Genomic DNA, 23,094 nt, shown 5'->3' with positions numbered 1-23,094 from the left:
TCATAGTCCATTGACTCTTCCTGCCATTAAGCAACTATACCTGCCCATATCAGAGGTACAGGCGGACTGCTCACTGAGCATCTGCAGGATCCACTCATTGAACCTACCAAATTGGGTTTTGTCACCTGCTCGACTGTATAATGTGGCAGTGGACTGTGAATCACTGGACTGACCAAAGATAAATTCTTTGGTGGGTAATACAGTTCATATAAATCTACAGTGCCTTGAAAAAGTATTCATACCCCTTTTGTGATGTTACAACTGAAATGTAAATGTATTTTATTGGGATTTTATGTGATACACCAACACAAAGTGGCACATAATTGTGAAGTGGAAGGAAAATAATTGGTTTTCAAAATTTTTTACAAATTATCTGAAAAGTGTGGCGTGCATTTGTATTCAGCCCCCCGAGTCAAAACTTTTTAGAACCACCTTTCACTGCAATTAGAGCTGCAAGTCTTTTTGGGGATGTCTCTACCAGCTTTGCACATCTACAGAGTGACATTTTTGCCCATTCTTATTTGCAAAATAGCTCAAGCTCTGTCAGATTGGATGGAGAGCGTCTGTGACCAGCAATTTTCAAGTCTTGCCACATATTCTCAATTGGATTTAGGTCTGTACTTTGATTGGGCCATTCTAACACATGAATATGTTTGATCTAAACTGTTCCATTGTAGCTCTGGCTGTATGTTTAGGGTCGTTGTCCTGCTGGAAGGTGAACCTCCGCCACAGCCTCAAGTCTTTTGCAGACTCGAACAGGTTTTCTTCTAAGATTGCCCTGTATTTGGCTCCATCCATCTTCCCATCAACGCTAACCAGCTTCCCTGTCCTTGCTGAAGAAAAGCATCCCCACAACATGATGCTGCCACCACCAAGTTTCACAGTGGGGATGGTGTATTCAGGGTGATGTGCATTGTTAGTTTTCCGCCACACGTAGCGTTTTGCTTATAGGCCAAAAAATTCAACTTTGGTCTCATCTGACCAGAGCACCTTCTTCCACATGTTTGCTGTGTCCTCCACATGGCTTCTCAAAAACTGTAAACAGGACTTCTTATGGCTTTCTTTTAGCAATGGCTTTCTCCTTGCCACTCTTCCACAAAGGCCAGATTTGTGGAGTGCATGACGAATAGTTGTCTGGTGGACAGATTTTCCCACCTGAGCTGTGGATCTCTTGCAGCTCCTCCAGAGTTGCCATGGGCCTCTTGGCTACTTCTCTGATTAATGCTCTCCTTGCCCGGCCTGTCAGTTTAGGTGGGCGACCATGTCTTGATTGGTTTGCAGTTGTGCCATACTCTCCTATTTCAGATGATGGATTGAACAGTGCTCCGTGAGATGTTCAAAGCTTGGATATTTTTTTATAACCTAACCCTGTTAACCCTTTCCCACCGACATAACGCAAATATGCAGTCTCGGTTTCAAGGGGTTGTACTGGAATGATGTCTGCGTCACCCCGGTACCGTTTTTTAAAGCTGATGGTCAGCTTTCTTGTATTAACAACCGATGTGGCTAATCAGCCTCTCTCCTGTTATGACCAGCAGCGGGAGGTATATGCCCCCCCCCCCCCCCATCAGCCGGCATGTCCGCTGGCTGGCTGAAGACCCGAACAAAGCCAGAATCAAGTTTGATCGAGTCTCGGATCTAGTAACCCGGAAGTGATGTCAAGGCATCACTTCCAATTAGTGGAGCCTTAAAGGTGCCAAATTTTTAAAAAATGACAGTATTCAAAACAGCCAAACTTGGCGTTTTGAATGCTTTTAAGTGCAAAGGAGGGATTTGGGGTCTTTTAGTCCCCAGATCCCTCGATAAAGAGTACATGTCACTGCCTATTACTGTCACAAGAGATGTTTACATTCTATTGTGACAGCAATAAAAGTGATCAAAAAAACAGTGTAAAAATCAAAAATTTAAAGTGCCCTGTCCCTTCATTCTCGCCCGCAGAAGCGAACGCATATCTAAGTCGCAGCCGCATATGTAAACGGTGTTCAAACCACACATGAGGTATTGCCACAATCATTAGAGCAAGAACAATAATTCTAACACAAGACAACCTCTGTAACTCTAAACCGGTAACCATTAAATTTTTTTAAAGTGTCGCCTATGGATATTTTTAAGTACCGTAGTTGGTAACCATTCCACGAGCAATTTTAATGCATGACATGTGAGGTATCTATTTACGCGGTGTAACATCTTTCACATTATACAAAAAAATTGGGCTAACTTTACTGTTTTTTTTTTTTTTTTTTTAATTCATGAAAGTGTATTTCTTCCAAAAAAAATTCCATGTGAAAGACTGATGCACAAATACTGTGTGACATTAAATATTGCAATGATCGCCACTTTATTCTCTAGGGTTTCTGCTAAAATATATAATGTTTGGGAGTTCGAAATAATTTTCTAGCAAAAAAATGCTGATTTTAACTTGTAAGCGACACTTGTCAGAAAAAGACTTATGGGCCATACACACTATAAGATTTTCTGAAGACTTTTTCCTTTAGACTTACCAAAACCATATAATATGAGGTCAAACCTAAACACTTTCAATTTGTATGCAATCTGGCAGGCCCTTGTACTACATAGAAAAGGTAAATCTGAAGGAAATCTACCAACAAAAGTTGGATAGTGTGTATCCAGCTTTAGGCATGAAGGGGTTAAACTATCCTACACCTTTTATCCCTGACCTGTCTTGTGTGTTCCATGGCCTTTGTGATGCGGTTTTTTCACTAAGGTTCTTTAACAAACCTCTGAGGGCTTCACAGAACAGCTGTATTTATACTGAGATTAAAGTATACACAGGTGGACTCTATTTACTAATTAAGTGACTTTTGAAGGCAATTTAGTAGATTTTAGTTAGGGGTATCAGAGTAAAGGGGGCGGAGTACAAATGCACGCCACACTTTTCAGTTCGTTATTAGTAAAAAATTTGAAAACCATTTATAATTTTCCTTTCACTTCACAATTCCGTGCCACTTTGTATTGATTGGTCTATCACATAAAATCCCAATAAAATACATTTACGTTTTAGGTTGTATGTGGGTTATGGAAAATTTCAAGGGGTATGGATACTTTTTTAAGGCACTGTATTTCAACTTTATACCCGGATGTTTGACTTTTAAGTAAAGCAGCAGCTTTGCTATTTTACCCAAGCTGTAAAATGAGCTAAAAGCAAAAGGAAACCAGTAAAAGCTAAACATTTATTGACTGTATAATCTGACTACTTCTATTTATAGAATATTGATATTTATATTTTGTTTAGGGAAGCTTTATTTAGGTCTGGAAGTAATTAGTCACTTGTATTCAGTGTAGTCTGTACTATGGTAGAAGAGCAAAGAAACCGAGCCAACAGGGCTGATAAATTATGCACTGTTTTTCACTTTATTATTTCAGCATTGCTTGTTCAACCCTTTAGTCTGTATTAACACATTACAGTCATACAGTTTCGCATTGACATAGCGGAGACAACACTGGAATGTTCTATCCCATAACCCCAAAGAAAAGTGTTATTTTCTTTTTTAATATGTAGATTTAATCAATTTAAAGAGGAATTAAAGTCTGAAAAAAAATGTCTCTTTGTTTACCTGCAAAGTATATGCATAATGTGCTTGTAAGCAATGCATACTAGCACATTATGTGACACTTACTTGCTGGTGGCCGCATCCATCTTTGCCCGTCTTCCTTCCGGGTCTGTGTACTCTGGCTGTGCTACTGGCTGGAGCCATGTGACATCACTCCTGCGTGGGAGCCGCCGGCCACGGTGCAGGGCTCTGAAGAAATGGCAGGGGGTGGCCATTCCTTCAGAACGCATGCGCCGATGATGTCATTGGCTGTACGCAATGTAAATTTCTCCTAAATGGTGCAAGTTTAGGAAATACTTACAGTACCTATAGGTAAGCCTTATTATAGGCTTACCCATAGGTACAAACATTACAGGGGGGTTTACAACCACTTTAAAAATTGCAGGAAAAAGTGTATATTACACAAAGCAACAAGTTCGAAATAATTTTTCCTTGTTTATGTATATGGGTGAAAAAAAGAGGTACTAAAGCTGGCTCATACACTGTTTAAAATTCAGTTGGTTCCTGATGAAATGGATTACTGGGTGGCCTGTTGACCCCCTCCAGCCCGACAGTCTTCAGTTAAAAAATGTAAGAAGCTGGAGGTAAAATTTGTTATCGGAACAGTGGCTACATCCAGTCAGATGCAGCAGGCCTTTGTCAGGTGTTCTGAAAGCCGCTGGCAGTGGCTGTCAGAATACAGTAGCCAAGCAGGGGGATTTGTCCATTCAGGCTGTGTGGCGTGGATGGAAGAAGTTAGGTTTTGTTCAGCCCGCAAAAGCTAAAAATGTATGGCCAGCTTTAGTCATCCCCATAATCTTTTCAATAATATGCTTGCATACATCGGATCTCATTTTTTGATTGGGGCTCCTTCTACAGGCACAGTTTGGAACTTTATCAGACTACTTTGACACTCTGTACAAGAAAATGGGAGTCACACCCGGAATGAGACCTCCTGACTTTCCAATACTCAGTGGAGATTTCTTCTCTTATGCTGACCGAGAAGATCATTACTGGACTGGATACTTCACCTCAAGGCCTTTTTACAAGAGCATGGACAGAGTGCTGGAATCGCATCTAAGGTTTGTGGGACAAAATAAAGTTGGGAATTATCATGTGTGTGAGCTCTTCCCAAAAGATGTATAGTCTTCCTAGTGTTTATCTTGTTTTATTTCATAAAATACATTGGCTAGAGATTAATTTTCTTATGCATTAAAAAAAAAAATCCTTGCAACCCTGGACAGCGTGTTTTACCCTATCAGTAGATAAATTGTCACTCTCCCTCCTCATTACCAGCCTCAACACAGCTCTGTAACACACTTTTTATTCACTTGCAAGATTGACAACATCCAGCTTCACATTTTTTCCACAACACATCTTTTCTTGGTTTACTTGACTTTACTGGTTCTGCTTTCTCTCTTCTCTTTTCTTGACTGCATCTCTCATTAAAATCTTCTACCAGCATGCTTGATCCCACTCCCACCAATGTGTTTGAGTCTTGCTTTAGTTCTCTCTGCCCTGATACTTTCGATATATTTAAATGATTTTTTGACCACTGGTCTTGCACCAATGATTATCTAAACCGCTCTATCACCCTTGTACCAAAAAAATAAAAAAACTAACATGCTTCTGGACAACTTCAAAACCATTTTCCCATATTGAACTTACTCTATTTTGCTAAGAATCTAGAAAGTGTTGTCATATCTGTTACCTTAATATCAATAGAAAAAATATTCAGCGCAGATGAACAAAATAATAAGCATCATAAAACAATGTTATAAATAGAAATGCAAGCTGAACACTACAAGGACAAAACACAACCCCTTGATAGCATGTAAAACAGAAATTCAGTGCAGCGCAAATGACCAATCAATAAATGAAATAAGTCTATACAATATAATAAATCGTGGAGATATAAAGATGTCAGCCACAGTGGGAAAATATTATATAATACCCACCTGACTGGAAAAAAAAAAAAAAAAAGTTTGAACCCCTTCAAACTGGTTTTCAACTGCCCAGCACGGAAACTGCCTTCCTTTGTAAGTCGTTAATAACCATTTGATAGTTTCTTTTGGCGGATCTGAACGGATGCCCCATGCATCTCTATAAGCTATTCTTATCCTTCCAATTTCTTCCGAGTTACACTATAGACAAGTGGTCTTTAAACTGTGGCCTGGGGACTCGGATGTGGTCCTTTGCTTGTCTTTATCTGGCCCTTGGGTCTCTATTCCTGCAACTGATACTAACAATGGAGCACTCCTCCTTCAACTCATACCAACGATGGCGCACTATTCCTTCAACTGATACCAACGATGGCGCACTATTCATTCAACTCATACCAACGATGGCGCACTATTCCTTGAACTGATATCAATGATGGTGCACTATTCATTCAACTCATACCAACGATGGCGCACTATTCCTTCAACTGATACCAACGATGGCGCACTATTCCTTAAACTGATATCAATGATGGCGCACTATTCCTTCAACTGATATCAATGATGGCGCACTATTCCTTCAACTGATACCAATGCTATTCCTCCCATTAAAACCAATTATGGGGTATTGCCTACTCCCTTGACGGCAGGGAATTTTCTACTCCTACCAGCCATAGTATGGTCCCCCTAAAGCCTGAAGGACAGTAAACTGGCCCTTTGTTAAGAAAGTTTGGAGACCCCTGCTATAGACCATGATCTGACCTTGAAACCATATTTGGAGTTTCTGAAATTGCTCTGAAATGGTTCAAGTATTTCCTTACTGATCACTATCTCTTAGGCCCCTTTCACACATGGGAGTCCGTCGGCTGACTTCGTTTTTCTCAGCGGGGGGTCGATCCGCCGATCCCCCGCTGAGCAGGCCACTGGCAGCTCTGTCTCCGCACTGTGTGCAGAGACAGAGCAGTCAGGTCCCCACTATTCTCTATGGGGAAATCGGATGGGAACGGACCGTCTGTCCGTTCTCATCCGATCCGCTGGACAGATGGAAAATAGGTTTTCCATCCAGATTTGATGGACCGGGTCGGATGTCAGCGGACATGTCTCCGCTGACATCCGATGCCCCATAGAGATGCATGGGGTATCCGTTTAGATCACCAAAAAAACGGACAGGCGGATCTGAACGGTCCGCCTGTGTGAAAGGGGCCTTAGTCTCTCTTTGTGGATTCCAATGTAAAATTGGTCCAGTTAAGAAAGGTGTGCATCAGGCATCTATCTTTTTAGCATTTACTTTTCCACTTGGTCAGTTTTTAAGATCACTTGGCCTCAGCCTCAAGTATCACTTCAGATACACATCCATATGAAACCGATTCTAATTTGGCCTTTTCTCTCCTATGCAATGGTGCCCATGACTTATAAACTTAGATGACTTAAAGCGGAGTTCCGGCCTCGGGGGTCAGTTTGAGCTAAAAATATCCCCGGGACAGTCAGGGCTAGTACATTCCGTAATGGATAGCCTCTGAACTGTCCCGGGTCGCACTTACCTCTAAGAAGAAATACTTACCTTGAAAATTTCTTCTCCAGCGCTGCCATCTCAAGTGTGGGCAGCTGAAGCTGCAGCATCCCTCTTCATGTCCTCTTCCATTACGTCGGAGTCCCACAATGCATTGCACTGGCCCGCTCGTCACTTCCGGTGTAGGCACGGCATCCCTATACAGCTTCTGGGCATGCTCAGAAGCTGTTTAGCAGTGAATGCCGTGCCTGTACCGGAAGTGACGAGCGGGGCCGGTGCAGGCGCATTGATTTCTGGGAGCGATGACTTTCAGCTCCCAGGAATCATCGCAAACCAGAAGTGACGGCGCGGGCCGCAGAGGGAGGAAGTGGAAGGAAGGTGAGTATATTTTCTTCTATAATAATGTAAGTGACCCAAAAAAAAAATCACCAGTATCCATTTCTTTTTCAGGTTGCCCTCAGCAAGTGGATGGCCCAAAATCGATTTTATCGATTTTGAGGCCGGAACTCCGCTTTAAATTTTCCTTCAGCTAAACAGTGACAAGCCTGAAGTAATGCTTATTGGCACTCCCCATCTACTTTGTAAAGCCAGTCCTGTAACTCTGTTGATGGTACTGTATTTGAGGTTCAATCTAAATAGACAAATCTGGGAATGGTTTTTGATGCTAGCTTAGCATTTTATCCACATGTACAGACTGTTGCCAGATCTTTTTTCCCACTGGAGAAACATCGTTCAACTATGCCCTATCTTATCATACACTGTGACTAAAAAACTGATCAATACATTTTTGTTCTCCCGACTTAACTACTCTAATGTTCTGCTTGCTGGGGTACCCAAATCTACACTAAACAGACTACAATATGTACTATATTCATAAGCCAGAATCCAGACTAGGTCCAGTGCCAAGTTATCATATTACTCCTATCCCCGAGTCCTTGCACTGACAACCTGTTGTGTTTCAAATTCACTTCAAAATCCTCAGGCTTACCTGTAAGGTTTTGCATGGCTTGCAACTTCACTGAATAGTTATCCTACTCCTCTTTGTCACTTTTGATCCTCATCTTTTTTGTGTCCCTTGAACCCATCTATACCGTATGAGGGCCTTCTCCTGGTATGCCCTGAATCTCTCTGCAATTTCCTTGCAAAGAAAATCAGTAACCTTCCTTTAAACTTTTTTCTAATCAAAACTGAAAATGTTTTTTTTCTTTTAGAAAGCGCTGTGAGAAGGTTCCTTTTTAAAGAAAGTTTATAAAATGAAAGTTTATTTTTATTACTACTATTAAATATATGTTAGTTTTAAAAACCTTGTTTTAATTATTCTTCAATTATATATGTTCATGGGGCAGTCATATTTGCTCCTTGCATGCACAGACATGCATACTGCCTTTCAGTGTCTCACCATGGTTGAGCTTTGCTGTTCCTTTTCACAGTGCTGGGCCATGTGATTGCGCTGAGCAATTTAGAGCTCCCTCTAGTGGCTTATCTGCAATGTTATCAGTATGGTAATACATCAACAGGGAAAATGAAGAGAAAAGTTAAAATTATAAGGTCCTGTCATAAATGACTATGGCTGCTGTTATTCCGTTTTCTAATGTGTTTTAACATGTGTTGCAGAGCATACACACACTATTCAGTTACGCATCACAGCACATGTAAATGCACAGAAAAATGGAATTTCCTAATTTTTTTTTAAATCACAGCACGCCACAGAGACGTGAACAGCCTTTTTGAATAAATTGCTTCTTATGACACATGCGCTGTTTTGCTTTATTATGCATGCGTTAAAGCGCAAAGATGTAAATGGCGCCTTAATAGGTAAGTGACCATTTTCTTTGCCAAGTGAACTTTCTCTACTTCTGAATATCATTTTGAAATGTAGACATTCACTTTGCTAAGTGGACAGCCTTTTTTTCCTTTTCGTAAATTAACCCCAATACCTTTTGAAACCTATAAACAAATAATTATTTTCAGGAGATGATGACAATTCTGTGCATCGCCAAAAAGAGAAAAAGATTCTAGCCTTCATTTTCCCAGTGTAATTTTAGAAAACGTATTTTATTGCCATTGCCAATTTATTTTCCTTTCAATATTGCTGATGGATTTTTTTTTTTGCATAAGATTGATAATGCTCTAGCAATCATTGATCCATATACAACAAAGAACTGCCTTGGCATATGTGCAGCTATTCTTGTAGCTGAAGCAGCGATAAAAGAACTCATCAGCACGTTCCTCAGTAATTTTCATGTCAGCTCTGATAATCACCTACAATACATCTTTAATCTCTATTTCCAGGAGATATTGTAATATGTCCCCTAGAGAAGTACAAGTCAACAGACTGTAACTGAATATACTTCAATGCAGCCGTTTCATCCCAGCCATTTCATTAGGAGTTCATTAGAACATGATTGTCTTTTACAGTGAACTGCTCCTGGAGAATTTTTACATCATCAAATATATGCTGCTTTATAAAACTTTCTCAAGACCAGCTATAGTCTGTGTTTTGTTGTTCTAGTGGAACAGATAGACTAATGGCCGGAATACACGATAAGAAAATCGGCCGAAAATTTCCGTTCAGCGAAGGATCGGCCGATATTCTACTCATTAATGCCCAGCCATCAGTGACCGATATCGATATTGTGAACGAAAAATCCCGTTTGAAAAAAACGAAAAATTCTGTCGTCTCGTTCATTTAAAATCTGTAGAACATCATCACGCATGCACTGTTTCGATGGTCAAACGGTCGGGCGATATTCGGCCTGTGTATGTTGGCAACATTTTTGACCAACGAACACTTTTTCATAAGTCGGTGGTCGAATGATCGGGCGATATTCGGCCCGTGTATTCCAGCCATTACAGTCTTTGGTAGCCAATAGATGTAAGAGGGCATTCTATGTGAAGGCATGGTGAGGCCATTTTTAATTAACAGCAGTAGATGATGATTGCACAGACCTGAATATATGGCTTTACCAGGCTTGCTGTTACACTCTATGACGAGGGAAGGAGGCAGAGCAAGATCCTTTTATTTATTTATTTATTTATTTTTTTTTACAGTATGGAGGGGCAGTCGCCATAAGGTTTTCTAAGGCAGTTGGCTCAGTTAGGAAAAATCATAGGCTGCTTGCATGTAATTGATCATGGATGGATTTACCTGCAAATCATCAACCCTGGATGCAGACAGTCTGCCCTCAGGCCCAATTATTCGCAAGTAATCATTTCATCACTAAGAGTAAAAGTGAAAGAAAATCCCTAATTTTGGGTTGTCACCAGAACAGAAAAGAGAAGAGAAATCTTCCAATGGGGATTTTTAGTTCCGGTAACCCTGGTGATAACCAGGGATTCTCTCACTTTGGAGGTATTTTCAAAGTTTTGCCTTTAGTTCTACTTTAGAGGCTACAAGGGGTCCCAGGTCAAAGGTGTCCTAGGATGGCATTCTCTTTTGAGGGGACAATTCAATACCTATGAGAGTGCACAACCGATTTAAATCTGTGTTCACAGTAAACAAAACCAATCAGTTGACTGGCAAGGAAAACCATGCCTAATTTTTCTATTTTTTTTCCAGGCGTCTCGGCTGTTTGCACATGGCACTCCTCCATTCTGATTGTCCAGTGCACAAATGATTCGGCATCTAGAATACCCCTTTATAGTAGAGAAATGTGCAAGAGACTTCATGGGGCAGATTGAACATGCATGTTTGGCTATTCTTTAAAGGAGGAGTAGAGCCAAAGCTCTTTTGGCCTACTTCTTCTGTAGGTCACAGGAATGCATTTCGTTATGCACTTCTGTGATCTGTTTTCAGCAAACAGCGGGCTAAATTCTGCTCTTGGCTGACATCACTCAGCCAGTCCAGACTGTGGAGGGATCCCGACTTTAATGACAGGATCCACACAGATGCCTGAGCTGCAGCTGGCTCAGTCTTCCAGGGTGCCCCTGAGATCTTGAGCCAACTGCTCCCCCTCAGTCAAGCACTCCTGTGAGCACTGGAGGGGCAGAGCAGAGAACACTGACTGATAGTCACCATCTCTCTGCTCATTGAAGACCGAGAACTGAGAACTCAGCTCTCGGTCTTAGAGGGGGCAAGGGACAAATGCAGGTAAGTATGTATGTTTTTTTCAAAACCCAGAATTCTCTTTTAAAGTCTTTGGCCACTAGAGCCCTGCACTAGAGCCCTGTATCTGTTAGTTATATACACTTAACATGGTTCTGATTCTTTTGTTCTAAATATATCTAAATCTAGTCTGTAAAATGATCATAACTGATGTGTGTATTTGCTTTCAGAGGTGCAGAGATCCTGTACAGTCTGGCGATCAATTATGCAAGGAGAGCTGGCTTGGAAAGTAAATATCCACTCTCTGATTACGCTTTATTAACGGACGCCAGGCGCAACCTTGGTTTGTTCCAGCACCATGATGCCATCACTGGAACAGCAAAGGAAGCTGTGGTGGTTGATTATGGCGTACGGTGAGTATCCAGCTGTTAGCCTTTAGCATGGTACAACTGTTGAAATAATCAATTGTAGATCGTTTGATTTTACTAGATTCTACTAGTGAATGCATTTTTGCCCATAATGTATTATGGTATGATGAGTGAATTAACACCCTTGGTCATTGTTTTAAATAGACCTGTCACTTTGTACTGGACATAATATTGCAAAGGTAGAAGCTGGGGAGGGGGGCATTCAAAATCAAATAAAAACTGTAGCTGCTGACTTTTAAAAGTCAAGTACTTTCCAGTGCCTGGAGTCTAGAGCTGTCTTCCTGCAGCCGGTTCTTCTTACCACTGTGGGGAGGCGGCGGGGTCCCTGGAGCTGCCATCTTGGATGTGGGAGCTGGCTTTAACTTCCTGAGGGACCACAGCCAGCTCCCTACTACACATCTGCCAGATCACAGATGCAGTAAGACGGTTCCTGCAGTCTCCTGAGACATGTGACCTACTCCCCATTCAAAAAAGTCTGGTTGAAAAAATACACTAGTTCATCTAGTTCAACCAATAAAAGGAAAAACTATTTTTTTTTTTACAATTCCATATACACAATCCTATACCCAGTTGAGCCAGAGGAAGGCAAAACCCAGCAAAACATGATCCAATTTCTGTCAACAGGGAAAAAAATCCTTCCTGACCCCCCAAAGAGGCAATCGGATAGTAGTCCCTGGGTCAACTTTGCCTACAGATGTTAGTATCCAGTTATAATATGTACATTTTAGGAAAGAATCCAGTCCTTTTTTAAAGCAATCAACAGAGCTGGCCAGAACCAGCACTTGGGAGAGTCTATTCTACGTTTTCACAGCACTTACTGTGAAGAAACCTTTCCGTATTTGGAGATTAAATCTCATTTTCTCCAAACGTAAAAAATGCTGTGATTACCTTTAAAATAACTCAAAACCAAGTTCACTATATGGACCCCTTATGTATTTGTACATGTTGGTCATATCCCTCCTTAAATTCCTCTTCTGGAGAGAATAAATTCTGTTCCTCTAGTGTCCAGTTCCTCAGTGTCACTTTCACTCGTTAGTCAAGGTCGGCTTTAGAGTGTATTTTTACTTTTGCTGTCAAATTTGAGAATCCCCCACTACTATAAGCTTGTATGTGCTATTCACACTGCATACCTAAAAAATATAATCTAAAAATTAAATATTTCTTACCTTTCCAGTTGTTATTTTGGAGCAAGTTTATGCATAGGACTCTGTAGGCAGCTTCTTTTTAATATAACTTCCAGTGTGCAATTAGGGGACAGACAATCAAAGCCTTGGCATCTTTAACCTTTCGTTAGAACAGACAAGTGTGCACATCTAGTTTGCAAATGACAATGAGAATCTGCCAGCATGATTTTTAAGCAGTAAAAAGGTAAAAGCAGCATTTTTTAAAATATTTTTTAAAAAGGCAGAGTTCATAATAATTGCACATATTTTTGCAGGTAAAAAAAATGTGCTTTTACTTTTTTTTCTAGAGACTGCAGAGCATTGCAGCCATGATCAGCGGGTTAAATGCCAGGCTCCTGCAGAATCTCAGTATAGCTGTCTTCCTCTACCTCCAACACAGGCAGACAGTTACTGGAGAGCAGGAAGATCAATGAAACCTTTTCTTTTCCCTCCTTGCTTCTGTTTGTTTGAAATAAGCAGTGCACGCTGGGGTCAGCCAGCAGCTCTCTGCTCAGGGAGCTGTGAGAACTGAGTGATTGGCCGTGTTCGACAGCTCGGTTCTCAGTGTTAGAGGTGCCAGGAGACAGATGCAGCATCAGACCGCTGTTGCATCCACCTAGGTAAGTATGAATCAAAAAAAAAACCCCATACATCTCTTTTAAGAATCCATTATTGACTAAAATATATTCTTTAAACCAGAATTTAATGTCACTTTAAGTTTCATGCTACGTAAATGTAACAAATATAAAGTAGGTGTTATACTAATTTGGCTGCAAAAGTGAAATAAACTTTGAGACTGATGCAGTATAACCATTCAAGTTACAATTTGCAAAACAATGTACAAAGTACAATAACCTATAGCATCATTTTTTAATGTATTCTGGAATATAGTGTTTTGCAGTTAGATTAAAGTGGAACTAAACTGTATCTGTGCACCACAAACTAACAACGCTATTTATTCTTTTTTAATATTCAAAGCAAACTCACCCATCCATCCCTGTACTTATGCTTTATTTGGATGAGAACCCCCCCCCCCCCCTGCATTTCTAGCCATGGCAATCTCGAGTAAGGGCAGATGATTCATGTAAAATCACAATAAATACCCGCGCCCTTAAATAGCAGCAAACTCAAAACACTGGTATGTAGAAAAATATGTATATCAAAAAGAGTTGCGCTAAAAACAAGTGAAAAAAATTCACAATAGTCCACATGCATGCAATTGCTTGATGTACGTAGGCATATAGGATGTTAATAAGGTCAGCAATAGTTCATCATTGCAGCAATAAGGATGTTTAGAAACACTTGTAAGACATCCACCCAGGTGTTTGAATGACAAAAACAAAGTGAGTTCCCAGCCACCACATACTGCCTCTTACCAGACAATGGTGGGTTTGGAGCAGTGAGTGGTTAAGGACCACTACAACCTCTCTCAGAACCATACAGCTCACAGCACTTCCACAGTCAAGGCGTAGATGCAGGGCAGTTGTTACACAATCCTCTCAGAATCCTGATAGTGCCGTGTCTCATATATTGGGGGATATTAAAACAAAAGGGACAAGCCCATAGTGCATTATCTTCAGACAACCTTTATTTGGGTATACATAACACCATGCACTCACCCATTCGATGTAAAAGATGGGCACATAACATCTATAGCAGTGTCGACAGTGTTAATCAGCCAAAGACTGTCCCGCAGTGTTACTTCCTCAAACCAACAAAATGGCCGTGCTTGGACTTCCGGGTGTGACATATGACGCTCAGCTAGCCCCTTCTGACGCGTTTCGTCATTCCGACGTTTTCAAAGGAGGCGTAGCCAAGCGTCTAACGTCGCCACCATTAAATAGTCAATTTTTGTAAACAAATCAGCTGTAGCACCTGTGCACTCAGTCCCGGCGCCGCCGCGTCGGAACCGGAAGTGACCTATGCGCTCCACCAAGTGGAACCAGGAAGTCACCTAGCCTACGGTCCGGACAGGAAATGTAAATATACATGACTTGACCATAGGGGACACGGCCCCAATAGTCTAATAAGGCTCTATTTGGACCGAATATCTTAAATTCTAAAATTAAAAACATCACATTCAGAAATCTGGAGGAAACGCTGCTGTAAACAGACCGGCATACCCACAATAGACACTGCAATATATATACAGAATAAAACAATTAAAACATTACACAATACATAGTATTAGAAGCCAAAAAACATAATTTACATAAAAACATCAGGGAAATAAATATATATCGGAGGAATAAAATTCATAAAACTAATACCCAAGAATGTATAACCAAATATATCAAAGGGATAAAATTCATAATGCCAATACTTAGGTGCATATAACGGAGAAATGGAATTCATAAGGCCAATGCCCAAGAAAAACCAATATAAGGTGAACTACTGCCAAAGTTCTGCAGAGAGGGGACCTAGCTGTTGTTAATGAACGCGTTAACGTCCCATTCGATGTTTAGGCCATAGATGATTCATGTAACATTTAATTCCAGAAATCCATCTGCCCTTAGCTCAGGTGCGCTTACCTGAGAAAGCTCCTCCTCCAAATGCAGCAAGGCTAAATGTAGAAAAAAATGACTTGCCCGGAAATGCATGTCCCGGACGTCGGGCGATACGAGTTGTGCATCTCTGCAACAGTGAACGGGCTGACAAAAGCCCAGGCACCAGGATGCAATTTCCAGTTGCCATGGCGACCCTGCACCTGGGATTTGTTGAGCCCTGAAAAAAGACAAATATATATCCAGTAAATAGTTTGTCCTTGGTGTGCTTCAATAAACTTATACCAGTCTTTAAAGTTCCAGTTCATCAAATCAATGTGATGTGACATCCATATAACAATCTTCAGGTGCTTCTTTAACCACTTCACCAAACTCCACTGTGCTCTCAATGCTCTCACCTCAATGTTGTGTTATACAACACATGTACAGATTCATCCAGCCTGATATCTCCACCGATATGGAATGCAGGGTTCCACTGTAGACTTCTAATATGGCCTCCCTTACTCCAGGGTACTCATATGTTGCCAGATTCTCCCCAAGGAAAAAACAGATAGTGGTCCGTTTAGGTGCACCTTATCTTGGAGATGGGTTTATTCCCAGGCCATGTTAAAATAAAGGGGATACCCCCATTTATGTAATACTTAAAATATTTTATTGAAATATTAAATTGTGCTTACATGAAGTAAGTAGATAAAAGCATTCACTAGGGTTACTAACTTTCTTAAAGCGGTGTTCCACCCTAAACTTTTCACCGTCCGCTAGCTTACACTAACCTGAAAAAGAATTGGATAATTAAAACATTTTTTTTGTTTCACTTACCTTTGTTTTTAATGAAAATATACTCACCTTCCTTCCTCTTCCTCCCTCTGTGGACACGGTCCACGCCGTCACTTCCTCCTTGCATTGACTCCTGGGAGATGAGCGTAATCGATCCCAGGAGTCAATGCGCCTACATCGGCCCTGCTCGTCGCTTCCGGTGCAGGCGCTTCATTCCCTGCTGAACAGCTTCTGGGCATGCCCAGAAGCTGTGCAGGGATGACGCACCTGCACCGGAAGTGGCGAGCAGAGCATTCTGGAACTCCGACGTCACACACTAGGACACTGAAGAGGACGCTCCGGCTTCAGCTGCCCACACCTGAGATGGCAGCACTGGACAAGACATTTTCAAGGTAAGTATTTATTTTAAAAGGTAAGTGAAACACGGGACAGTTCAGAGGCTATCATTGCTTAAATGCACTAGCCCTGACTGTCCCGGGGGCATTTTTAGCTAAAAAAAAATTTCTAGGGTGAAACTCCGCTTTAACATGAGGTCACTTCTGGTCCGGGATTCCTCAGGTTCTGCGTCACGCACCACGTGACTTCATCAGGGTTTTCTCCTCACTGCCTGTAAGATGTCTCTGAAAAGTGCTGCACACCTTTACCTAGAGTAAATGAACCCTAAAGGTCATGTTGGCAAACCTAATTTCAACCTCTCAAACCATCTTGCAACTGGATAAATGCAGTTTTTCAGGCTTTTGAGCAGACTTTTTACAGTGTTTAACTTTTTTTTTTTCTCAAGCCATTGATCAGAGCTTCGGATACCTTTTTGTGTAAATATTCAGTAGAATTGAATGAATATTTTAAAATCTGCTGCAACTGTCATCCTATTTGCCCCAAACAATTGTTTCTGTGAACCACATAACTCCCAAAGATAGATGCAGATATTAAATTGGTATGGCAGGTATTGATTTTTTTTTCATTCATTTTATAGCCTAGCATTTCTTACTTTATTTTTAAAGTTAACATGACTCCTTTTTGCTTCTAACCCCAATCTGTATCTGGCTGTCATCTTTGCATGTCAAGTCTGTGCATGTTTATTTCTGTATCTTACTCAGGTTGCTCCATTCACTGATGAATCTGAAACGCATCATTATCAATGCAGCTCACTACCTGGTTGTGGCAGACAAGGAGAAGTATCACTATGATCACTCTGTTCCATTCTTCAGCACGGTAACTGTAACAAACTAGCTCTTCTCCTGTGTTTTTAATGGGTCAGGGTGACTTAATAAACTCCATTGTGACTTCAGATAAGACAGAGAGTAATGAAGTAGCAGTCCAGTCCTTCTGCTGGGAGGCAGCCCTGTACCGTAAATAGAAGCAGATGGAGGACAATAGTTCATAGCTTTGATTTTTCCTATTCTTTATAAATATGTTTTTGTCACTTCTAGTTTATGGTGTTTTCTTATTGTACCATAGGCCTATTTATTGTCTATGGTAAAAATAGTCTGCGTTGTGCTACAAGGATAAATCAGGTTTTAGCTGTCTTCTCTTAAATAGGTTTGAAAAAAATAAAATAAAACGCTAGCTCCTATTTCTGATAAAAGATAGCAGCATAATTCAGTGTCCTGCAAACCTGCTGCACAATTTGATTGGCTAGTGGAACCCATGCTACTAGTGGTGCACCAAAATAACCGAAAATTCAGGATGCACTTGGCTGAGAACCAAAAAAAAAGGTTATTAAAAAATATTTATATTTTTTGTATATAATTGTATTCAACTTTTCGAATTAATATCATCAATTTAAAGGAATATGAATTTATTTTTGGCCATTATCAGCACCTATTTTCAGCTGATAATTTTTGGCGGCCATTATTGGCCCATTTTTTTTTAATCTATTGGCAGATCCCTGATAACCCTATTTTGGGCGATAATTTGCGACGGCCGATATATCAGTGCACCCCTACTTACTACCAGCATAGGGCCTTCAAAGGGGTTTCCAACCAGTCAAGTGCATCTATATGTCATTGGGTCCTTTGACACTTTGCTATGAGCATATAGTTACATAGGTTGAAAAAGGACACAAGTCCATCTGGCTCAACGAATAAAAAACAAAAAAAAAACAGTAATGAAAACCCAACCATACAATCCCATATACACGATCCTATACCTGCAGTTGATCCAGAGGAAGGCGAAAAAACCCCGGCAAAGCATGATCCAATTTGCTCCAGCGGGGGAAAAAAATTCCTTCCTGATCCCCTGAGAGGCAATCGGATATTCCCTGGATCTACTATAAATAGTACCCACTTATATTAAGTACACCCAGGAAAGAATCCAGGCCTTTTTTAAAGCAATCTAATGAGCTGCCAGAACCACCTCTGGAGGGAGTCTATTCCACATTTTCACATCTGTTATGGTGAAGAAACCTTTCCGTATTTGGAGACGAAATCTGTTTTTCTCTAGACGTAAAGAGTGCCCCCTTGTCCTCTATGTTGACCTTAAAGCGAACAACTTGACACCAAGTTCACTATATTCCTTCAGTCAAGTGGATGTATAGGTGAAGTGTAAAACAGCCCATTTAGTTTAAAATGTAAATTCAAGGCAAAACTTTACTTCTTTCTGTTCAGTTAAATTAATGGCAAACAATATATTATAAAGTGATCACGTATCCTCTGTTCTTAGCTGCACAAGGAGCTCAGAGAGCAACGGAAAGAGAAACAGCAGTACACTGAACTTCCCAGTGAATAGCGGGGGCATGTCAGCATAAGTCTGATAATTGGAGGAACGCAGGCTAGGTTCTCAGCAGTGTTAATTTCGTAGAAGAAAATATTTTTGGCTTCTAAATTAACACTATTTTAGTTGACTAAAACATAAACCATGCAGAAGAATAAAATACAACTAAAACTGAAATAGCATTTTAATCAAAAGACTATGACTAAAACTAAATCGAAATTTGACGTCAATGCACTAACACATAAAAGAAAGTTGGGGGCATCTACTAAACTGCTGAAAGAAAAAGAAACAAATTAAGAAAAAGGCTTTTCTTTTTTTTTTTTTTCTTTTCTTAATCTTTAATGTTGGTAATAAATTCCGGTAATATGTGCAACGGCATTACAGCTAATAGTTTACTGTCTTTTTTTTTTTGTTTTTTAAAGTTGCACTTAGTTAAAAAGCAATATTTTTGTTAATGAACTTTTTTATTTATAAAGAAGTGAAATATCACAATGGCTAAATATGTGTCTGTAGTGCATGTTCAAACCTTATATCATAGATAACGTTATTCAATTTTTTTCTCCTGTCTATTAATGAGTATGGCAATTCTAGAAAAATGCATAAATCATGCATTACAGTTTAACGTATATACTCGAGTATAAGCCGACCCCAATATAAGATGAGGTACCTAATTTTACCACAGAAAACGTATTGACTCGAGTATAAGCCTAGGGTGGGAAATGCAGCAGCTACTTGACCACCATGAGACCCAAAACAGGGGCTGCAGGCATTGTGCAGGGGCTGCGGACCTGGGTACAGGAGATGCAGGGCTGTGGGCATGGCAAAGGAGATGGTACAGGAGATGGTACAGGCATGGCACAGGAGATGCAGTGCTGCGGGCATGGTAGAGGATCTCCTCTATCATGTCTGCAGCACTGCATCTCCTGAGGAGATACAGGGGCTGCGGAGGAGTCTCACTTACCTTTCCGCCTTACATTTAAAATGGCGCCGCCCGGCGCCAACATGTCACTGCGCATGCGCCGTTTGCCCGGGAATAGCCAAACATGTACGGGCTTTCCCGAGTGGCGGCGGCGCATGCACACTGACCAGGGAAAAGGTAAGTGAGACTGTGACTCGAGTATAAGCCGAGGGGGGCTTTTTAAGCATAAAAAAAAACATGCTGAAAAAGTTGGCTTATACTCGAGTATATACGGTAACTAAAACCCATTATGTTTTAGTCGACTAAAATACAAATAAAACTAAAACAATTCAGATGACTAAAACTAAAATGGCATTTTATTTAAAAGACTAAAATATACTAAAAACTAAATTGAATTTTGACATCACAATTAACACTGGTTCTCAGCATAGCCAGAAATCTGACCTTGCAGTCCTCTTATGCCTAGTGTGGTCAGTTTTTAACAGGAAAGCAGAGGGACTGGCAGGAACACCAGGGATTTCACCCAAAGGAAGCAATACAAATAGAACAGGAGACTTTCTCATACAAGTACATGGTACAGCAGACACACATCAGGAATATGAAATGTCAGGTTAATATATTCTTTAAAGTGACACTAAGGCTCCTTTCACACTTGTGCGGCCTAAAAGTCCCCTGATTTTACTGCAATTTTTTTGCCTCGATTTTTGACTGGACTTGAAGCGATGCTTAGGTCTATGAACCTCAAAATGCATCAAAGTCGGAATAAAGTAGTGCAGGGACTACTTTGAAGTTGTTGCAACTTGAAGTCGCACATATATGAACGGTACTCATTGGAAATCATGGAGTACGACTTGTCATGTGACTTTGCAGTCCCAAATCACAGGACAAGTCGCACAAGTGTGAAAGGGGCCTTAACTTTTTTTTTTTGTTAGAGCATTCATTCTAAAATATCAAGTAAGGCCTCTTTCACACGGTCCGCATTCCGTTGCGGACCATGCAATGCTCAGCGGGGATCGATCCGCAGATCCCCACTGAGCCGGCGGATGACAGCTCCGTCTCCGCTTGCAGTGCGGAGAGGGAGGTGTCAGAGCCCCGCTGCTCTCTATGGGGAATCGGATGAGAGCGGACCGCTTGTCCGATCCCATCCGATCCGATCCCCAGGATGGATGGAAAATAGGGTTTCCATCCGTCCGGATTTCACGGACAGGATCAGATGCGGGTGTCAGCGGACATGTCACCGCTGACATCCGCTGCTCCATAGGGCTGAATGGGGCATCCGATCAGATCCACCTAAAAAACTGACAGGCGGATCTGATCGGAACGCCCGTATGAAAGAGCCCTATATCATGGGTCTGTTTTTTTTTTTTTTTCTTATACCTGAGACATGAAACGCAGAAAACGAGAGATAAAATGGGCATTCTAGTTGTAATACTCTTCTAAAACTGCTTGTAAAAAGCTGCAAAAAAGCTTAAAATAAACACCCGAAAAACACTAGTGAATCGATACGCTCAGGTGTGAATGAAGCCTTACATATATTCCATATATTTTATTCTATAAAAAGTGTGAGTTTAGTGTCACTTTTATTTTGGCCATCCTGCAGTGGAGGACGTTCTTCATCTAGTATGTTTCTGCAATAAGCCCTCAACCCAAGTTCCGTGCATGCTTCCTGCACCGTGTTCAAAATGCACTCGGTGACAACACCCTAAATGTAGATCGCCTGCAGCGGATCGCATGGTTACCACAGTACCACTACTTTTGGTGTTATCCAGTGCAATTTCAGCCCGTTCAAATGAATTGGGCTGAAAATCGCACTGTGTCTCATAGGAATCGCATAGGAATGCAGGCTACGTTCCTGTGCTATCCGAGTGTGAACTGACCGTTATGAGTTTTTTTTTTTTGGGGCTCGAAAGCAAGCTAGCAGACTTTGGCTGTAATTAGATTTTACCTGCCAAAATTATTTTAATTCTATATACCAGTCTTATGACTTGGCTACTCACTGAACTTTTAAAGAGCATCAACTCATTGCTGAGGTCTTCCCTGTATTTTACTCTTTTTTTTTTTTCTTTTCGGCCTCCCAGTCCCCAAAAGCAAGTAAACTAGTCAGGAGTGCTCTGTAAAATTAAATGTTCACATATAAACTATCTTGTCAGATTAATTTTTATTTTTTTTTCTTTCAGATCAGTGTTATTTACAATTGTGTAAGGCCTCATTCACACAGGGTGTATGAATCTGTGCTCTTGTGCTCTTTGTGTCGGCCGGGTTTACCCTGGGGGGGCCGACACACGGATTCGTGGACTTGCACCCAAACGGATATCACGTTGGGAGCTGTGTCTGCATCTGCCACATCCCAAGTTAATCCCCATTCACACCACATCATTCCCCATTCACACCGCAGCGTTCCCCCATTCGCACCTCAGCGTTCCCCATTCGCACCTCAGCGTTCCCCATTCGCACCTCAGCGTTCCCCATTCGCACCTCAGCGTTCCCCATTCGCACCGCAGCGTTCCCCATTCGCACCTCAGCGTTCCCCATTCACACGTTTTGCAGCTTGAAGCTCAAACTCTGGAGGATAAAAATGATTTATTCTCTATGGAGATGGATTACATCATTCCCCATTCACACCGCAGCGTTCCCCCATTCGCACCTCAGCATTCCCCATTTGCACCTCAGCATTCCCCATTTGCACCTCAGCATTCCCCATTTGCACCTCAGCATTCCCCATTTGCACCTCAGCATTCCCTATTTGCACCTCAGCGTTCCCCATTCGCACCGCAGCGTTCCCCATTCGCACCTCAGCGTTCCCCATTCGCACCTCAGCGTTCCCCATTCGCACCTCAGCGTTCCCCATTCGCACCGCAGCGTTCCCCATTCACACGTTTTGCAGCTTGAAGCTAAAAATCTGGAGGATAAAAATGATTTATTCTCTATGGAGATGGATTACATCATTCCCCATTCACACCGCAGCGTTCCCCCATTCGCACCTCAGCGTTCCCCATTCGCACCTCAGCGTTCCCCATTCGCACCGCAGAGTTCCCCATTCGCACCGCAGAGTTCCCCATTCGCACCGCAGCGTTCCCCATTCGCACCGCAGCGTTCCCCATTCGCACCGCAGCGTTCCCCATTCGCACCTCAGCGTTCCCCATTCGCACCGCAGCGTTCCCCATTCACACGTTTTGCAGCTTGAAGCTCAAACTCTGGAGGATAAAAATGATTTATTCTCTATGGAGATGGATTACATCATTCCCCATTCACACCGCAGCATTCCCCCATTCGCACCTCAGCGTTCCCCCATTCGCACCTCAGCGTTCCCCCATTCGCACCTCAGCGTTCCCCCTTCGTACCTCAGCGTTCCCCATTCGCACCTCAGCGTTCCCCATTCGCACCTCAGCGTTCCCCCATTCGCACCTCAGCGTTCCCCCATTCGCACCTCAGCGTTCCCCCATTCGCACCTCAGCGTTCCCCATTCACACCTCAGCGTTCCCCATTCGCACCTCAGGGTTCCCCATTCGCACCGCAGCGTTCCCCATTCACACGTTTTGCAGCTT

General features: G+C 41.7%; 1 protein-coding gene across 2 annotated transcripts in view; it reads left to right on the top strand.

Moving 5' to 3' along the window:
- MAN2A2 (mannosidase alpha class 2A member 2) overlaps positions 1–23,094 on the top strand; it is a 250,977-nt gene that overhangs the window by 159,573 nt on the left and 68,310 nt on the right. For both annotated transcript variants that reach the window (XM_082253219.1, XM_082253220.1), the window contains exons 10-12: positions 4,431–4,633; positions 11,277–11,459; positions 17,016–17,130. In XM_082253219.1, coding sequence (XP_082109345.1) covers positions 4,431–4,633; positions 11,277–11,459; positions 17,016–17,130 — 501 coding nt within the window. The remainder of the gene's footprint in view (positions 1–4,430; positions 4,634–11,276; positions 11,460–17,015; positions 17,131–23,094) is intronic.

This window comes from Pelophylax lessonae, assembly GCF_965119305.1.
Source record: "Pelophylax lessonae genome assembly, chromosome: 4".
NCBI classification, from domain to species: Eukaryota; Metazoa; Chordata; class Amphibia; order Anura; family Ranidae; genus Pelophylax; species Pelophylax lessonae.
This window is presented reverse-complemented; position numbering and strand designations above follow the sequence as displayed.